Genomic DNA, 18,348 nt, shown 5'->3' on the forward strand with positions numbered 1-18,348 from the left:
GGGGCAAGGCAAAAGCAAAAACTCGGCACCTCAGTCCGTCTCCAGGCAGGGCTGCACTGCCCTTATCACCTAGACACCCCCCCCCCCCCCCCCCCGAGATACACACACCGCACCGACGGGCTGTAACTCCACCGGCTTATCTAGGACCTCCCTCTCCATTCCTCCAACCAATTTCGCCATGGCTTGGGCCACCTTCACCATTTCTGGGCATGGATCCCCTTGAGTACTATCACAAACCAGCTTCACCACTATCTGTGTCGTCGCGGAGGTCCCACTCTCCCAGGCATCATGGGTACGCTCCCCGATCATGGTCCAGGTCTCCATCACTGGGCCCTTGCCCATGCTGCTATGGTCATCCTCATCATGCTGAACACAGACACCGCAGGTCTAGATCCAGGGGCAGGTCCTCCCCTGCTTCTCATCAATACCCCCGTGTACACTCTCGCTCTGGGACGGGAACACAGTTGTCTCAGGGGGAGTTAGGTCCAGAATCCTGAGACTTTCCTTCACAGTCCTCCAGGGAGCAAGTATATCATTGACCTCGGGAGCCAGAGGATTTGAGGGAGGTTTACCCCAGCGGTTCCTCCTCATCCTCCCCAGATGAGGCCATGGCCCCCAGGGATGTCTCCCCCCTGGATGACCTTAAACAATTCCAGGAGCTGTTCAAAAGAGTAGCTTTCATGCAGGACATTCAAATAGCAGAGGTGCAGGAGAAGCATCATAAACTCCTGAAAAATTTGAGACCCCCAGCTTCATCTATAATTGCTATCCCGCTGGACGAAGCCATTATGGAGTCAGCCACTAACATATGGCAGACCCGGCTTCTATTCCGCCTACGAACAACAGAGTGGATAAGAAGTAGTTCATCCCAGCCAAGGGTATGGAGTTCCTCTTTAGTCACCCGCAGCCCAATTCTTTGGTGGTCGAATCGTCCCAGCAGAGGTTGAAGGCGTCTCAGTACAAATCGGGGGGGTCGGATAAAGATGCTAAGAAGCTAGAGCTGTTTGGCAGGAAGGTATATTCCTCCTCTACCCTATTATTGAGAATGGCAAATTACGCGGCACATCTATCAAACCACAACTTTGACAACTCCAGACTTACTCCCCTCATGGATTCGCTCCCGGAAGACAAGAAGCCGGTGTTAAAGGCGATTGTTCAAGAGGGCTATGCAGCGTCGTGGACGGGAGTCCAGATTGCCCTGGACGTGGCGGATACAGCGGCATGTTCAACAGCTGCAGCAGTGGTCATGCGTAGGGAATCCTGGCTCCAGACGTCTGGTTTCCCCAGGGACCTGCAGGCGAAGATCGTGGATCTTTCCTTTGATAAACAAAAGCTGTTTGTGGACTCAACCGACTCAGTTGTCCACTCCAGCAAAGACTCAGGCCACACTTAGAACCTTGGGTATTTATACTCCCCCATACAAGAAGAAGTTTTATCCTCAGCAAAGACGCTATGCTTACCAACCACAGCGTGCTCAATATCAGTGAGGCTACAACCAAGGGCACCATCAACAGCAGCAGCAGTACAGGACTCCCAGGCGACGTTCTCAACAAAGCTGTACACCCTCGGGGCAGGCCCAGAGACAACAAGTTTGACGGGTATGTCGGGGGCTGCACTATCTACACCATCGCTCAATGCCACTCTCATCTCATGTTCCATCATCGCCTCAAACCGTTCCACTCCCAAGGGCAAAAGATCACCACAGACAAATGGGCGCTAGAGATTATAGCCATGGGTTACACGATCCCTTTCCAGTCATTTCCACTGACGAAGCCTCCCGCCAGGCCTCATCTCAGGGACCTTGCCCATGAGGCGAGGCTCAAGCAGGAGGTGGATCACCTTATGTTCATAGGGATGGTGGAAAGAGTGCCGGAGCAATTCCAGGGGAAAGGTTTTTATTCACACTACTTCCTAACAGAAGAAAACAGGAGGCTGGAGGCCGACCTTGGATCTACGGGGCCTCAGCCGTTACTTGCGCAAGCAACGCTTTCGGATGATCACAGTTGCCTCCATACTTATGGCACTGGACGATGGAGACTGGTTTGCAGCACTTGACTTACAAGATGCTTACTTTCATACAACAATCCACCCAGCACACAGACGCTTCCTCCGCTTCACGGTTGGCAGGGAGCATTTCCAGTACAGATTTCTTCCGTTCGGCCTATCCTCGGCTCCCAGAGTCTTTACCAAAACCCTGGCAGTGGTATCAGCCTAACTGCACAGACAGGGGGTGTTTATTTTCCCATATCTGGACGACTGCCTGCTGAAAGGGGCCTCAAAGGCAGAGGTCTTACGCATGATACGCGTCACCGTGGACACGTTTACTTCGCTGGGCCTAGTTATCAACCTCGCAAAGTCAAAGACCGAACCCACACAAGATATAGAGTTCATAGGGGCATGCATAAACTCTATCATACCAAGAGTATACCTGCCCGACACCCGCTTCCACGCCATCAACTCACTGGTGCAAGTCATGACGTACAGCCCCACGGTGCCGGTCCTAACGTGCCTGCAGCTGTTGGGGCACACGGCGGCAGCGACGTTTGTGGTACAGAATGCCAGGTTACACATGCGAAGCCTGCAGCATTGGCTGGCGAGTGTTTACAAACCGGCATCCCAAACTGTCCACAAGGTAGTGTCGCCCACGACAGAGGTGCGCAGATCCCTAGCGTGGTGGGAAAATCCCAAGAATCTGCTAGTGGGGGTGCCTTTTCACCAACCACAAATTTCTATCTTTCTCACTACCGATGCATCCCACATAGGATGGGGAGCACACATTGGCAGCAAGGTGACGCAAGGGCTATGGTCCCCTGTGGAACAGACACTGCACATAAACATACTGGAGCTCAGAGCAGTGTTCAGTGCATGCAGACATTTTCGAGATTACCTGCATGGCAAAGTAGTCAGGATCAATACCGACAATACCTCCACTATGTTCAACATCAGTCGACAAGGAGGGGCACGATCCTGTGCGTTATGTGCGGAAGCAGTCCGATTGTGGAACTGGTGCATTGCCAACAATATAACGTTGAAAGCCTCGTACTTGCCGGGTGCTCACAACGTGAAGGCAGATTAGCTGAGCAGGCGTTTCGCACTCACGCACGAATGGCAGATCCACTCCGACCTGCTATGGCGCGTATTTCGTACATGAGGGTTTCCCCAAGTCGATTTGTTTGCCACCCAGTACAACAAGAAGTGCCCCCAGTACTGCTCCAGAGCAGGAATAGGGCGGGAGTCCCTGGGGGTCGCATTAATGATTTTATGGAAGGGCCCTCTACTCTACGCGTTTCCCCCAATGCTTATCCACAAGGTTCTGCAGAAAGCCAGAAGGGAGAGAGCTCGCATGATACTCATAGTCCCAACTTGGGACCGGCAACAATGGTTTCCCTTGCTTCTGTGCATGTCGGATCGTCCACCACTTCCCCTACCGGTGGCGCTGGACTTACTCACGCAGGCTTAGGGGTCCATAGTGCACCCACACCCTCAGGTACTACGCCTACAAGCATGGTTAATCCATGGCTCAGCGCCTTAGAGAGCACGTGTACGGAGAGAGTACAGCAAGTGCTGAAGTGTAGCCGAAGGACCTCCACCAGGAGGACTTATAAACAGAAATGGACTCGATTCACAGCCTGGTGTTCTGCCAAGCAGTTAGCTCCCCTTGACGTTCCTATAACCGTAATACTAGAATACCTATTGGACCTCAAACAAGATGGGCTTTCTCTATCCTCGCTAAAGGTCCATCTCGCTGCTATATCATCTTTTCGGCATACAGAGGAAGGGCCCACTGTATTCGCCCATCCTATCGTCACAAGGTTCTTGAAGGGGCTGGTAAACCTTTACCCACTTCGAAAACTGCTTCCGCTGTCGTGGAGTTTGGACTTGGTGCTCAGCACGCTATTGGGACCACCCTTCGAACCATTAGCCACGGTACCCCTCCAACTCCTTACGATGAAAACAACCTTCCTTCTTGCGATTACGTCAGCCCGCAGGGTGAGCGAGCTCGCAGCAGTGATGGCAACACCGCCCTGCACAGTATTCTCAAAGGAGGCGGTAACCATACGGTTACACCGAGCCTTCATTCCAAAAGTTTCTTCTGAGTTCCATCTTAATGAACCAATAGTTTTACTATCGTTTTACCCGAAGCCTCAGCGCGCCTGCATCTCCTAGACGTGAGAAGGGCGTTGGCCTTCTACATAGACAGAACTAAGTCCTTCCGGAAAACGGACAGGCTTCTAGTGTCTCTCGCTCCCAGGTCAAAAGGGGAAGGTCTCTCTTCACAGAGAATTTCAAAGCGCATCGTGTCCTGTATAAAAATGTGCTACAAGCTTCGAAAGACCCCTTTGCTGGCCCCGCCTAGGCTCACTCCACCAGGGCGGTGGCGGCGTCAACAGCCTTCTTCAAGGGCATCGCGTTAAAAGACATCTGTAGAGCGGCGACCTGGTCATCCTATGACACCTTCGCCAAGCATTATGCGCTACATTGGGTATTCGAGGAGGATACCCATCTGTCAACAGCAGTCCTCTCGGGGGCAAGCTGCACATGAATTGATTACCCACCTCCTTACTTGGGTTACTGCTGAGTAGTCACCTATTGTGGAGCACCCACGGGGACCACTCGAAGAAGAAAGAGAAGTTACTCACCTGTAGTAACGATGGTTCTTCGAGATGTGTCCCCGTGGGTGCTCCACCACCCGCCCATCCTACCCGCTTCGGAATCTCTGTCTGGTGTTTTTCAGGAGCATACGAGTCGGTTGGTCAAGGAGCTGGCGGGGACCGTATCGCGCACATGGCTGGGGGCATTCAAGGGAGTGGCGCGTGTCGGCGCATGCGCGATCCAATAGAAACTGCTAGAAGAATTCCGATCTGCGGCGCCGGGCGAGCCCAACACCTATTGTGGAGCACCCACGGGGACACATCTCGAAGAACCATTGTTACTACAGGTGAGTAACTTCTCTTTAACAGGTCATATGTGAAGTGATGCCAAGTAAAATGAATAAAGTTAGAAAGGGTTATGTCCTTACCCTGTCCTCAGAAAAAGTGAAAACATGCACCTAAAAGTTTAAAGGTTAATCTACTAAGGTAAGGGCTTTGTTCAAGTTGGCTTCTCTCACCTGTCTTCTTTCCAAGTCCTGGCTGAATTTCAGTCAGAAAGTTCCACAAAAGCACAGGGAGCTGTCTTGCCTTGTCATTCTATTTGAAAATATGTTTGCCTGAACAGGTTTTTCATCTGTATTCAGTTCCAGAGACTTCATCTCACCTTTGGTTGAAAGACTCACCTTTCTCAGGTTGTAAGAGTTCTACTCCCGTGTATCTGTCTAACGATGGAAGCCAAAGATTGCTTTGGTCTTGTCTTCCAAAGTTCAGTTACATTTTTTCAAGAGGCATGATAATCTGCTATTTTTTAACTTTCTGTGGGCATCCCATCTCCTGAAGATAAATGGAGATCCCGTTGTTTGATGCCACCCTGTTAATTTATATAAGACACAGGCAAATAGCTGCCTTCTCTTTTGCCTGGGAATACTGTGCATAATTTTTTATACTGTGTTAATACATACAATTCACAGTATTAATCATCAGCATTCCATAGGTTGTCAGAAGAATATTGTCTAATATTATGTCTACAATATTACTCTATTATCACAAGCTGTGTCTACACTACAGAGTTCTGTCAACAGAAGATACTGTGGACAGATATTTCCCAACAGAACCTCTGTCTACAGAACATGTCCACACCTAATACAGGCTCCACTTGTTGATTCTCACTGTTGCAGAGAGCATCTGCACACCCTGACCGCTTTGTCAACAGAGCGGGTTCTGATGACCCAGAAGTCGGGGTTGCATGGGGACTGAACCCTTGAAGGACCTCCCCTGGGCCACATTCCCTGCTCGTGCCAATGCTTGCATACTTCTTGGAGGGATAGCAAAGCCACTGCAGGGCTCCCGGGCTTACTGAGAAAGACTTAAGACTTTCCATTTAGCTATGATGCCAGAGCAGCTTCCGGACTTGCGCTGGCCACACCAGGGCTGCTGCAGCTTCTGCAGCATGTCATCCCTGCCATCCTTCTCCTCCAGAGGAGGAGGGATGAGCTTGACCCCTCCCATGAGGAGGAAGTCATTGTCACTGCTGCCTTGCTGCAACGGCAACCATGCCCTCGAGTCATCAGGCATGTCTAGTGCTACACCACCAGCTCAGACTGGTGGGACCAGCTGTTGATGGGCAAGTGGGATGACCAGCACTGGCTCCAGAATTTCTGCATGCAGAAAGACACCTTTCTGGAGCTGTGTGCCTCGCTTGCCGCTTCCCTCCACAGGGAGGACACCCACCTCCAGCTCACCATCCCCCGGGAGAAGAGGAGGGTAGCCATTGCCCTCTGGAAGCTGGCTACCCCTGACAGCTACAGATTCGCTGGGAACCAGTTTGGCTTGGGGATGTCCACTGTCAGTGCCATCCGCATGCAAGTATGGTGCTTCTGGGCTTGCAGGCCCTCCCAGGGGGGTGAGGGGTCCCGGCGTGTAGGAGTGATGGGGGCAATGGGAAGGAGGGAAGCCCTGTCCTAAGGGGACCATGCTGCCCCGCAGCTCACAGCCCTGCTGCATGGGGGCGACATCCCAGGAGGGAGCCTGAAGGGCCGGGATGGGCTGAAGGGGATGGGGACCACCGCGGGGCCAAGGGCCCAACTACTCCAGACCCTCACCCATGTGCCTCCCCGTCTTCCCTCGAAGGTCATGAGGGCCATCAGTTCTCTGCTGCTGTGGAGGCTCATCTGCCTGGACGATGTAGACACTGCAGTGGCTGGATTCAAGGCCCTGGAGTTCTCTAACTGCTTCGGGACCATGGACAGGACTCATATTCCCATCTGTGCCCCAGACCACAGTGCGGCATGTTTTATCAATAGTAAGGGTTACCACTAAATCGTGCTGTAGGCCCTGGTGGACCACTGCTGGCACTTCATCAATGTGTGTGTCGGAGGGGCTGGCCAGGCACATGATGCAAGGGTGTTCCGGAACTCCAGACTCTTCTGGAGAATGGCAGAGGATGCCTTTGTTTGCTGCCGGGAGCTGGCCCTCGGGGACGTGGACATGCCTCTCTGCATGGTGGAGCACGCTGCCTACCCTCTAATGCCCTGGCTCATGCGGCCCTATACTGGACACCTGGACTCCACCCGTGAACTCTTTTAATGCATGCCTCAATTGAGCCTGTTTGCTCATGGAGCGTGCCTTCGGCCATCTGAAGGCCCGGTTCCATTGTTTGCTCACACGCCTGGAGGTGGGGGAAGGCAATGTACACTGAGTTGTGAGGGCCTGGTGTGCCCTCCACAATCTTCTGGAGGTGAAGAGGGAGGCCTTGCTCCCACCAGGAGGCCGGCCTGCTGGCTGCGCCTATAAGGACCTTGGCACAGCCTCCATTCACTAGGCCCACCGAGATGGGTTGTGCATCCAAGTGGCTCTGCGGGAGAGATTCTCCCAGAGACCCCAATAACCCTTTCCCCCTCTGGGACAGCCCCTGTGGGGGTTTCAGGCCCACTGCCCCAACCTGTCCCCACCTTGGCCCCTCCCTTTGCCCACCCATCCCTCCACAGCTCCTCTCCAATAACTAGAGATATGGGTTGTGAACAAATAATCCTTGATTTTTAACTGATGAATGTGTGTGCAAAAAAGCCAGAAAAAGAATTGTTTACAAAGTGCAGTGGTGCCGAACTATGTACGGTATGGTCAGAGCTTGGAATGGGGTGGCATTCCTCCTTTTGGCATCTGGGTCCCGCAGGACCATCTCCTCAGCCCAGATGCTGATTAGGTCTCTAACCTCGGGGCTCGTCCAGGGCAGGGCACACCTCCTCCTGGCTGGGGGTGTGTCCTGGGCTATCTCTCCCTGCTCCCTGGTGGGCTGGACAGCTACCATTGCTGTGGAGTGGCGCAGGGAGTAGTATGAGCAGGCTGAAGACACATGCTGGCTGGGCTGTTCCTGTGCTTCTTACTCCCTGACATGGGATTTCCAGGGCTCCTGTACCTTAAAGGCTAGCTGGAGGAGCAGAGCATAGAGCTCTGCTGGTAGCGTATGGAGTGTCTCCTGGATCCATGGAGGACTCCTCTGTTGACAGAAGAGCATCTGCATTACATTTTTACTGTGCCTTGTACAATCAAGACAGAACTCTGCCAGGAAAACTTCTGTGTTGCATTCTCTTGAGACTCTGTCAACATATTTGTAGTGTGGATGTTCCATAGTTTTATCAACAAACGGCTTTTTCTGTTGACAAACTTTTTAGTGTAGACCCAGCTACTATGTATAGTCTGATGATTCAGTTGCTTATCAGCTGAGGTACACCTACTGTTTTTATAAACTAGTAAATCTTTCCAGCATCATCTTTGTAAAGCAAAACCTAGACCAAACTTCTCTCTCCCTTTCTAGGTGCAGACACCATTCAGTCTTTTGCCCCATTTGTTTAGTATGGTGTGTGCTTCAATCCATTGTTAGCTTGATGGATTTGCTGAGGCGGTGAGAAAGTACATTCTTGTGGTCTTTCAGAGTACTTTGGAAGTAACTCACTGGTGGGGATACTCCGTTTCCTTGTCTAGTGCAGACCGTTTACCAGCTCCTCCTGGCATGTCTTGTTTAGTACAAACTTCAGTCATTATTCTAGCACGTGTTCATACCTCTAAATACCTACAGTGTAGACACACATTATGCAAGAAATACTAATTATCACTGAGTTACTAGCTTTAAATCAGGAATAGGGAGCCCACTGACTGGATTCAGCGGGCAGCTTGTCTGGATCCACACCCCCAAGACTCAGGGCTCCCCTCTTCAGTATCTGGCCCACAGCAGGATTGGGGGTGTGTCTCAATGAGCCTCACTCTCTGGATTCAGGCAAGCCAAGGCTGGATCCAGCCCAGGGGCTCTGTCTGATGGGGACAGAAAGCAGCTCTAGGATCTGCATTCTGTTCTTCTCCCACCCCTGGCTGTGGGAACAGCAGTACAGCACTGCCTGGAGAGGATTTTCCTCTACCATTCTAACTAGCCACAATTCTGGCCAACCAGAGGAGCAGTGGGGAGAGAGGGATGCCTGGGAGCGGTGGGGGAGCTGTACCAGTAGACACCCTCCCATCACTCAGACCCGTTTCCAGCCTGCTTCTGCACCCCACTTCCACTTAGACCCCTCACCTCCCTCCTGCCTAGATTGCATACCCCAAGCCCCCTTCCACGTTGAACCCTGAATTTTGGCCCCACCCCAGAGCTTAAGAATAACAGAAGTGGTGGTGGTGGTTTTTTTTCTTTTGCTTCTCATTTTCTCATTTGTGTGGCCCTGTGGGTCAGTAGTCCCCAACCCAAAAAAGGTTCCCCATCCCTGTTTTAAATGATACCTCAAGGCATATCTTGTACAAAGATTATTGTAGTAGTATGTGTGATGTGAATATAGGAATGCTTAGTGTAAACCTGCCCTCCAGTGGCACTTAGTGAGAAGAGAAGAGTCAGAATGCAAAGTTGTTTGATTCCCCTGGACTGTGCATTTCTGTGCTTCATAAAGTCTAAATGTTTGCGATTAAGAAAACTGCAGTGCTTCTGATTCTGATACGCACCCCAAAAATTAATTCTGGCTTACCAAAGACCTTTTCTCTGACCAATTAATGAATGCGTGCATAGAATGGATCATTGTTGCTGTACACCCAAATAATCCTCCAAGACATCTGTGTGGTATGTATTTTTAAAGGAATGACAATGTAACCTACTGTTACAAGTAACACATAAGGTCACCCGTTGAGAGGGTAGAGAATTCTGTTTAGCTTGTTCATTTTGTGCATTTGACAGCATCTCGTTTTAGGTGTCTTTCACTGAACAGTGGGGAAAGGGAAAAACCAAAAACAGAAGAGATTGTAAAGCCACAAACTGAGGCCAAGGTTACAATTTGAAGTTGTGTTGTTTTTTGTTTTTTTTGTTTTTGTTATAAATTTTAATTAGAACCATTGTTTTTGAGGACTGTTTTGAGATAAAGGATGGCTTTATCTACTTATTTGTCTGATCAACCATTTTCAATTGCATCAGTTCAGATCTTTATGCAAAAGGGTGGTGTTTTTTACATTTTTTCCCCTGAAGTAAGGTAATTTGGAAAAAACAAACAAACTGTGTATAAGTTAAAAGTTATCCTGTAAAACAAAAAACCTGCATGACAGAGCTTCAGCAAATAGAACAGCTACAGGAAACTAGTTGAAAGCAAGATGAGAATTAGAGAAAAAGGAAGCTTGTGCTTTCATGTAGTTATGCTGCTCAAATGGATCAAGTGATTGTTGAATTGTGTTTTCTAGGTAACATTTAGACATGATTCTTCGACAGTGGAAGTGCAGGATGACCACATAAAGGGCCCATTAAAGGTACACTTTTTTGTATTTCAGTATAATTCCAAGTAATTTGTTATCAAAATTTGTTGCTAGTATAGCCTTAAATTGGTATAACTATTTTGCTTTTGGGGAATACCTGTTAGCCAGCTAGAAATCTTTCTACAGGGATTAGAATTTAGAGTTTTTAAATATGTAGGGTATGATATGGAAATCTGTGGCTGGTCTGGACATACTGTCCAGCCATGGCCTAAATCGGTTGCATTGCCTGTTGCAAAAAGCAAAGGCCAGCACTTTCTGGTTAGAATGACAAAGTGTAAGGGTAATTTCTTTTGCAGATTCCCTGCTAACCACAAGGATAAGGCTAACCAGAAACAGGCCACCACTCTGAAATAAAGTAGTTTATAGCTGATTCATTTAAGATTTCCACCCTACGACAAGGGGAGAAAACAAACCTGGTTCCTCAATTTAAGTTCTTAGTTACAGATCTTTTTTTGACCAGCTTGCATAGATTTTGGTGCCTTCCTAACATGAGTGGAGTAATTCTCAAATCACTCACTTGTTTTCCTTTTTTATGTGGGTTCCTGATGAACATAAGAGATGTCCTGGTTTCCCTGGAAAAATCTTAGAGCCTCACCTGTTAGCTCCCCACTTCATGCTTTGCAAAAACTTTATCCAAACAAAGCTGCACTGGTTTAGCTGTTAAGACTGTTTTAGTTAAATTAGTGCAAATGCCCATGTGGACACTTTTGGAAAAAAATTAACCGTTGTTTATGTTGATTTACCAGATCAAGAGTGTGTTAACTCAGTAAGTCAATATGAAACTGCTTTTAGTATCCACAGGCATTTCCACTAGTTTAAACCAGTCCTTCAGATTTTAGTATCCATTTCAACTTTGTTTAGTTTAGCCCTAAGTGCTCTCTAGATTCTGAAAGTAAATAATGTTCACTCACAGTTTTTAATATGGTTAGGTCCTGCCAGTATGCCAAGAACTAAGATTAACATGTTTATGTTGTAACTGTTGTTTGAAGCTTTGTGCACATATACACTGAGCCAGAATTGAGAATTGATGTGTCAAAAGGTTTGAATGTTTTTAAACATTGCAGATGTTTCAGAATACTGTTCAATGGCTGGATGTCATCAAACTAGCTAGCTTCCTGGCTAAAGAAAATTCAGAAATTATACATGCAAACAGTTTACCAAAGATCATATCATGATCATCAGCCTTGCAAGGGGACCTACCCAGGCCAGTAATCCAGTAATCCTAGATGAATATGATGTATTGATCAACTGAAATTTTAATTTTTAATTTAATGTGCAATTTTAATTGACATCATCAACCATCAATGAACAGAAACTGGGAGTGCTTGGCCAATTACAAAAGCAGTTTCTCTTCTTTTGATGTTCACACCTCCACATTAGTTGCTGATAATGGATCACATCCTCCTTGTCTGAATTTACCTTGTCAACGCTGGCCCTTCTCTTGACTAGGATGCTCTCCTTTACATGAGCCTATAAATTTGCACCCTCCTCTGGAACCCCCACTCGTGCATCTGTTGAAGCGAGTCTTTGCCCACAAAAGCTTATGCTCCAAAATTCGTTAGTCTATAAGGTGCCACAGGACTCTTGCTGTTTTTGAAATTTTAAAAAATGAGCAGTGCTACAAGATATGTCAAGTGCCACAGACAAGCAATTTAAAGAAATGGATGTTGATGACTGTTTTATTGAGTCATTTTACTCAGTTGTTACTAGAAGTAAAGACTTCTGTGGAGGTGAATGTTGTTATAGAGGTGGGACTTTTGTAAGAGGTACAACTATGACCACTTGCCAAATATTAAGTGCAAGAATTTAGCAAAATATAAAATACACATCAGTCACATATTTTCAGCTTTAATATTTCAGCGTAAGGTAGTTTATAGGGACTTTTAGGTTTCACAGGCTAATTCAGATATTTAGATAATCTTCCTCTGAAAGCCTTTAGTGACAGCTCTCTCTCTTGGTCTCTTGCTGTGTGTGTGAGAGAGAAGATCCTACTGCCTTAGATTTTCCAAATCAGCGTAGTTTGTATGGTGAAAGGAAAACTTTTTTTTCTCCTAACACATGGAGCCTACACATCCCTCTCATTGTTCAACAAAATACAGAAGTAGATAGGCTAGAAAAGGGAAAAATTAAAGTGGATAAAAGGCATGAATAGTAGGACAGTGTTGAAGACAGCTGCAAAGTGAAAATGGCTGATGTGATTTGTCTTCTGTAAGTAATAGTGGAGAGGATAGGTTTGTAGAGGTGTCAGTCTTTTAATCTTCATAATGCCTCCTTCCTCTGGAGGCAAAGGGGTTATGAGCATACAGTGCATACCTGATAGCCTAAGAAATTTGATTTGGTTCTGGTTTTAGTTACTGTTGTTTTGGAAAAAACCTGAGCAGATGATTTGAACGGGCAACCTGTAGTACAAGAGAGTGACATGACTCAAATCGGTTCTTATACCCCACCTGTTGTAGCAAAGAATGAAATATACCAAGTAATCTGGATTGATTTTGAATAATAAAGTAACAGATTTTACAGATATAATTTGAGCTAGGGTAAATCATATTTAACTGTGTAGAACTGTAGAAATTCAGTGCACCTAAGGAACACGAGGTTGCTCCTGTTCTGGATAAAGTAATTATATCATAACCTAATTAAGATTTTCTGGTTTAAAATGCTTTTTACAGTGCTAATTCAGATAAATTATCTTTTTTGAAAATTCTCAGAAGTTAAGTAGTTTTTACTTTTTTTTAGGTAGGATCTGTTGTAGAAGTAAAGAATCCAGATGGAACTTACCAAGAAGCTGTCATCAACAAATTAACAGATGCAAGTTGGTATACTGTAGGTAAGAGAAGTGCACAATTATCTCCTCCAAGAGGAAAGAATGTCCCAGAAAATATTTTCCAAATATTAGCAATATTTCATTTGTTTTAAATTTAGAAATTGCTTTGACTACAAATATATTTAGAGAATATTCTCACTGAGTAGTACTTAATAAAAGTGAGTCTTTGTATCTGTAAAGGAAGTTTTTTCCCAGTATTCCCTGTGCTATTTACTTTTGTTGAGATGATCTGATACTAGTATATGGACAGAGTGAAACTCATACTTTATGTACTGCAGGTAGTCCATTTGAAGTTGATGGAACTGTGTAAAATTAAGCGTATGTGTAAATCTTTGCAGGATTAGCAGCATATAGAGTACTACCCACTAGAATACTTCTAAATAGCAAATAGGTAAACACTAGATGAGCAGTCAAAGATAGTCAAATTTGAGTTATCTTGTATTTAAAGAGATTTGCTCTAAAAAATGAGATCCCTAACAAGATATGCATGCTTTATTAGTCTAGAAAAGCAGTTTTCAAGCTGTGGTACATGTATAGGTTGGCTTAATCAGAATAAGAATCCAATATAGTTACACTGATAAATTGTGCTAGATATTTTCATTTTAGATGTGGTACTTAGGTCCTTGTATGAGTAATGTTGGTGTACAGTCTAAAATATCTAATATATTGTATTGCACCTACTTTTGACAGTAGTTAGAAATAAGTCATGGGCTATGTCTACACTTAGAGAGAGCTTCAAAATGGCCATGCTAATGGCCAAATCGAAGAATACTAATGAGGTGCTGAAGTGCATATATAGTGCCTCATTAGCATGCCACCAGCCATGGCACTTTGAAATTGCCGCTTTTTGCTCCCGTGTGGGTCGTCCAGGCAGGAGTCCTTTTCAAAAGGACTCTGCTAACTTCAAAATCCCCTTATTCGAAGTTTTCTCTAAGTGGAAACATGGCCATGGTGATTTAAGTGTTATCACAACTTCAGTAACAGTTTACAGGACTTATTTTCCTGTAGTTTAGAACAAATAAAGATAAAAGTTATCATAATGCCTGTAAACAAACAATTAACAATGCTGACTCTTCCTTTAGTTATTTCCATTATCTAATCAAGTCCTAAAACATTTTTCTGAAGGCTTATTCCAAGTACCCTAGCAAAGCTTGCTTTCCATATACCCAGTTCAGATGGACCAGGCTTTTCAGTGCTGTTTCCATGGCATATGAACCAGTCTATGAAAGGTAGAAGAATAAACAGGAAACCAGTGTTTTGGGTCTCAGGAACTAATATTCTCTTTAACACAACCCTGAATATGGGGGACAATTCCATTAGTTGAGAGAGAGAGAGTGTGTGTGTGTTGAGAATCTTGTTCTCTCTTCCCTGAGCTTCATAATACAAAGAAATTGTGGGGAGACTGACTTCCTCTGATGTGCAGGGGGGTTTTCGTGCTTTCCTTGTCAGTTACTCTCCCATCACACTGTCTAGTATAGGTGTGGGAATCTTGTGCATGGGTCATGTTTTGGACTGATCTAAAATAAGCTTATTTTGGGATCCATGACCTCTAACATTTCCTAACTGATAAACAGATCTGTTACACATTGGGGCATATAAGACAGTCATGCACATCATCAGCTGCCGTTATGGGTAAAGAAAAATACTAGCTAATGTGCCCATTTATTATTAAGAGTTGCTAGTTGTAAACTGATGCTGGAGAGCTGGCAGATGAGGACTAACTCAGGAAGTTTGTGCTACGTGATTTCCGAGTGGAATGGTAGTTCTATTTTAAAAGAAATTGAGAGCTTGTAAGATGAGTAGGTTGTTCCACATAGATATTGCTACTGAGAAATTATCTGATAGAATAAGAAAGTAAGGTAGGGGACGAAATAGAGGCCAAAATAGAATGGAAAGGTGGGAAGGGGAAGAAGAATGGAGAAAGGTGTGGCACTGATTTCTGCAATCAATATTTCAGTGGATGTGGGAGCTAGTGAGCATGGAAGGTGGTGGAAAAGTAGTATATGCACATGTAATAAAGATGCACACTTCATTATATTCTGAAATTTAGATAGAATTCTAAACGTGGTGTGACAAATGTTTGAAACCAGTTCACCAGTGTAAGTGTTGTAGAAATAGATACAAGGTAAATGGTGAAGGAAATTGGCACAAGGAGTTGCTGTTTGATATGCAGAGTTATATGTGCATCTGTCAAAGATTTAACCTGGGGAAAAAAGGGATGGTGGAAGTAAAGAAGAGAGGAAAGAGCTGACCTAAAGATATGATTGTAGATACTATGCTTATGAGATAGGATCATGTCCATCTTGTAAAATCAGTGAAAGTATCACAGCTGCCATGTCTAATGTAGTTCTGGAGTAAACTGACTTTCTTAGCAACAGATGATTAGGAATATACTTTATCAGATGTGAATGGAGGTAATACTGAAAGTAATTTTGGAGATACCAATATCTGTGTATCTTACTGCTTAAGAGCTGGCTGTTTGTTTCTCAAATAAGACTCCATAATGCTTAGTTTCCTTATTCAGCAAGTTTCTCTAAATTTACATGAGCGCCCATCACTAATTCAAAGAGTGACCTTGCTCACAAATTGCTCTGCTGAAAGGTTCACTTAGCAAACAGTAAGCATGGAACCAGTTATACAGCACATTGTTAAACATTAAAAATTAGTTTAATTTGTGGCTTACTCTTCATAAAATCATCAGTTTGGAAGCCACTTGAAAACTGTGTGTTCTGCAATAACTAAGCAGTATGAGGACAATTTAAAGGTATGCCGGTTTTCTTCACCTACATTTAGGCTTTGAATCAGTATAACTATTTTGGTTGTGGTTATGATCCTTTGTTACCAAAATAATAAGTAGCATTCCTAGCTTTGGGTCCAGTTATATTACCACTGTAAGAAATGTAGTTTATCAGTATAGTTTATTCCCTTTGCTATGGTGGCATAAGGCATCTTCAATGCTGATAAGCATCCACACTGTTGAGATGTGGGGTCATTACCATTTTACATTTTAATAATACCAATATATGGTTAAAGCAGTATTATTGGCGTATGGACAGGGACTAAGTCATGCCCTTGAAACTTCTGATCTTTGTAACATCATTTGTGTATGTACAGGCACCTGGCTTACTTGGTGTCCAGAGCTTTTGCATAGAGTTCTACATCTTCAAGAAAAAGCCTGCTGATGGGCAAGTTTATCCTTTCTCTAAGATCTTGGAATAGATTATTTGCATTTCAGTGACTTTTCCTGAAACCTTGATCTTTTGGTTTCCTTTGAAATTTTCCATTTCAGGATAGTTCCTTTAAATGTAATATACTACTGTACTTCTGTCTGATAGAAAACAGGAAAGGATACCTTGCTGGTGTATTTTGAAGGTTTTCAATTGAGATGAAAGAAAAGAATATGCAACTGTAACAAAGATAGCATATGCTTTCTACAGGTCGCACACATTTTTTGGCCAGATAAGACATTCCTCTTGTGGGGAGTTCATGTTGTTATATTATTTATCAAAAAGAAAGGAAGTTGTTCTCTGTTATTAGGATGCTCTCAGCAAGGGGTTGTGGAGGAGATAAACAGATTAGTCAAAATAAACACAGTATATACAGTATACAGAGTCTAACTGTCCATGGTATGTAATGCAGGGATTTACCAAGTTTTAGTTATACCATGTGGAATTTTCTCCTGTTATCAGCTTGCGCTTTGGAGAGGGCAGACCCTGATAAAAGGCCCGAATTATATAAGACATTTCTGCTGTGCTTACTGACTCTCAAGCTGTTAGGAAACTTAGCGCTTTAACTTTATTTACTCAAGGAAGAAAGCACAAATATGCTGCAGGTTTTGGGGTTACATTCCAATTGCACAAGCTCATTGGAGTAATCGTTGATCTCAATTCTCTAATTCCCTGAAATATTCCTCGTGTTATAGAAAAGTACAGTTCACCATTTATGTTGATGCTCTCTCTTAGTGATGAAACTGGGGTGGTTGGGTGTCATGTTCAAAAAGGGTGGTTCTCAGTGCCCCATCACAGAGAATACTGGATTTCATATGGGAAAAAAATATCAGTGAACTGTGCAGAGGATATTTGTATAGTAGGAAAATAGAAGCCAAATATGCCTTTTTCAGTATATTAACTAATAATTTGCCTTCCCCCCCCCCCCCACCCCCGTGACAGTATTTGATGATGGGGATGAGAAGACTCTTAGACGCTCTTCTCTTTGCCTCAAAGGAGAGAGGCATTTTGCTGAAAGTGAGGTAAGTGGTTGTCATCCAAATGAACACATCTTAGTTTCACAGCTGTTTTTATTTAAAAAAAAAAAAATCAAAACAGTGCCTTTCATCCCAGTTTCATCAATTTAATTAGTGCCTCTGACTTTCAAAGGTTAAATCTATTGATGCACTGAAGTGGTAACTATGCAACATATAATCCACAAAGTCTAACTCATTCCTTTACACCCAGAAATGAGATTTGAGAGTGAACTCTCCAAACTAAAAGTTACCCATCAAAATTGACACTTCGTATTTATTCTTGGTGTAATGGTGCTCAATATTGATATTGTTTAATAAGTTTAATTATTTTTACTATAAGTACTTTTCTTAGCTTTATCTGTAACCATTGATTGAAAAAAGGGTAGTGCAGTGCATGATACAATTTATGATTTCTGTCTACTCACATAATTATATTTTAATGGGAGCTGATGCAAATTACTATGTTTAATTTGTAAGTGTTGTAATAGCTAATACATTTAAAATCTCAGATACACCTGCGTATTGTTTTAGGTTGATAGTAGCCTCTTGTCACTTGTTACTGTGAAGGAATCTTTGCCCCTCCAGACGTAAGACACATTTGTTTGTTTTTCTGGCCCACAGACTAATTACTTCTAAATTATACAAATGCTTGCAACAATTTTCTAAACAACTGCAGTGTTAAATTAGACTTTTAGTTCTGCTTATTACATAAGACTGTCTGTACAGATACACAAGCAGATAGACATCTGCTTGACGGACCAATATATATGAACATTCTAACTTATCAAAGAGCTGTTTGAGAAAATGTTCTCCTGTGTTCTAGCCTTTTGGGCTATATTCAGTTGAGCATGTTTCTCAGTTGCTGTGAATTAGGCTTTCTTTATTTTGCCTTTGTTAAGGTGCCTAGATGC

General features: G+C 44.4%; 1 protein-coding gene across 3 annotated transcripts in view; it reads left to right on the forward strand.

Annotated features, from left to right (window-relative positions):
• Nucleotides 1-18,348, forward strand: part of ARID4B (AT-rich interaction domain 4B) — a 184,952-nt gene that overhangs the window by 46,531 nt on the left and 120,073 nt on the right. For all 3 annotated transcript variants that reach the window (XM_074990133.1, XM_074990132.1, XM_074990134.1), the window contains exons 4-6: nucleotides 10,299-10,364; nucleotides 13,107-13,197; nucleotides 17,364-17,443. In XM_074990133.1, the coding sequence (XP_074846234.1) occupies nucleotides 10,299-10,364; nucleotides 13,107-13,197; nucleotides 17,364-17,443 (237 nt within the window). The remainder of the gene's footprint in view (nucleotides 1-10,298; nucleotides 10,365-13,106; nucleotides 13,198-17,363; nucleotides 17,444-18,348) is intronic.

Source organism: Carettochelys insculpta, chromosome 3 (genome assembly GCF_033958435.1).
Source record: "Carettochelys insculpta isolate YL-2023 chromosome 3, ASM3395843v1, whole genome shotgun sequence".
Lineage (NCBI taxonomy): Eukaryota > Metazoa > Chordata > Testudines > Carettochelyidae > Carettochelys > Carettochelys insculpta.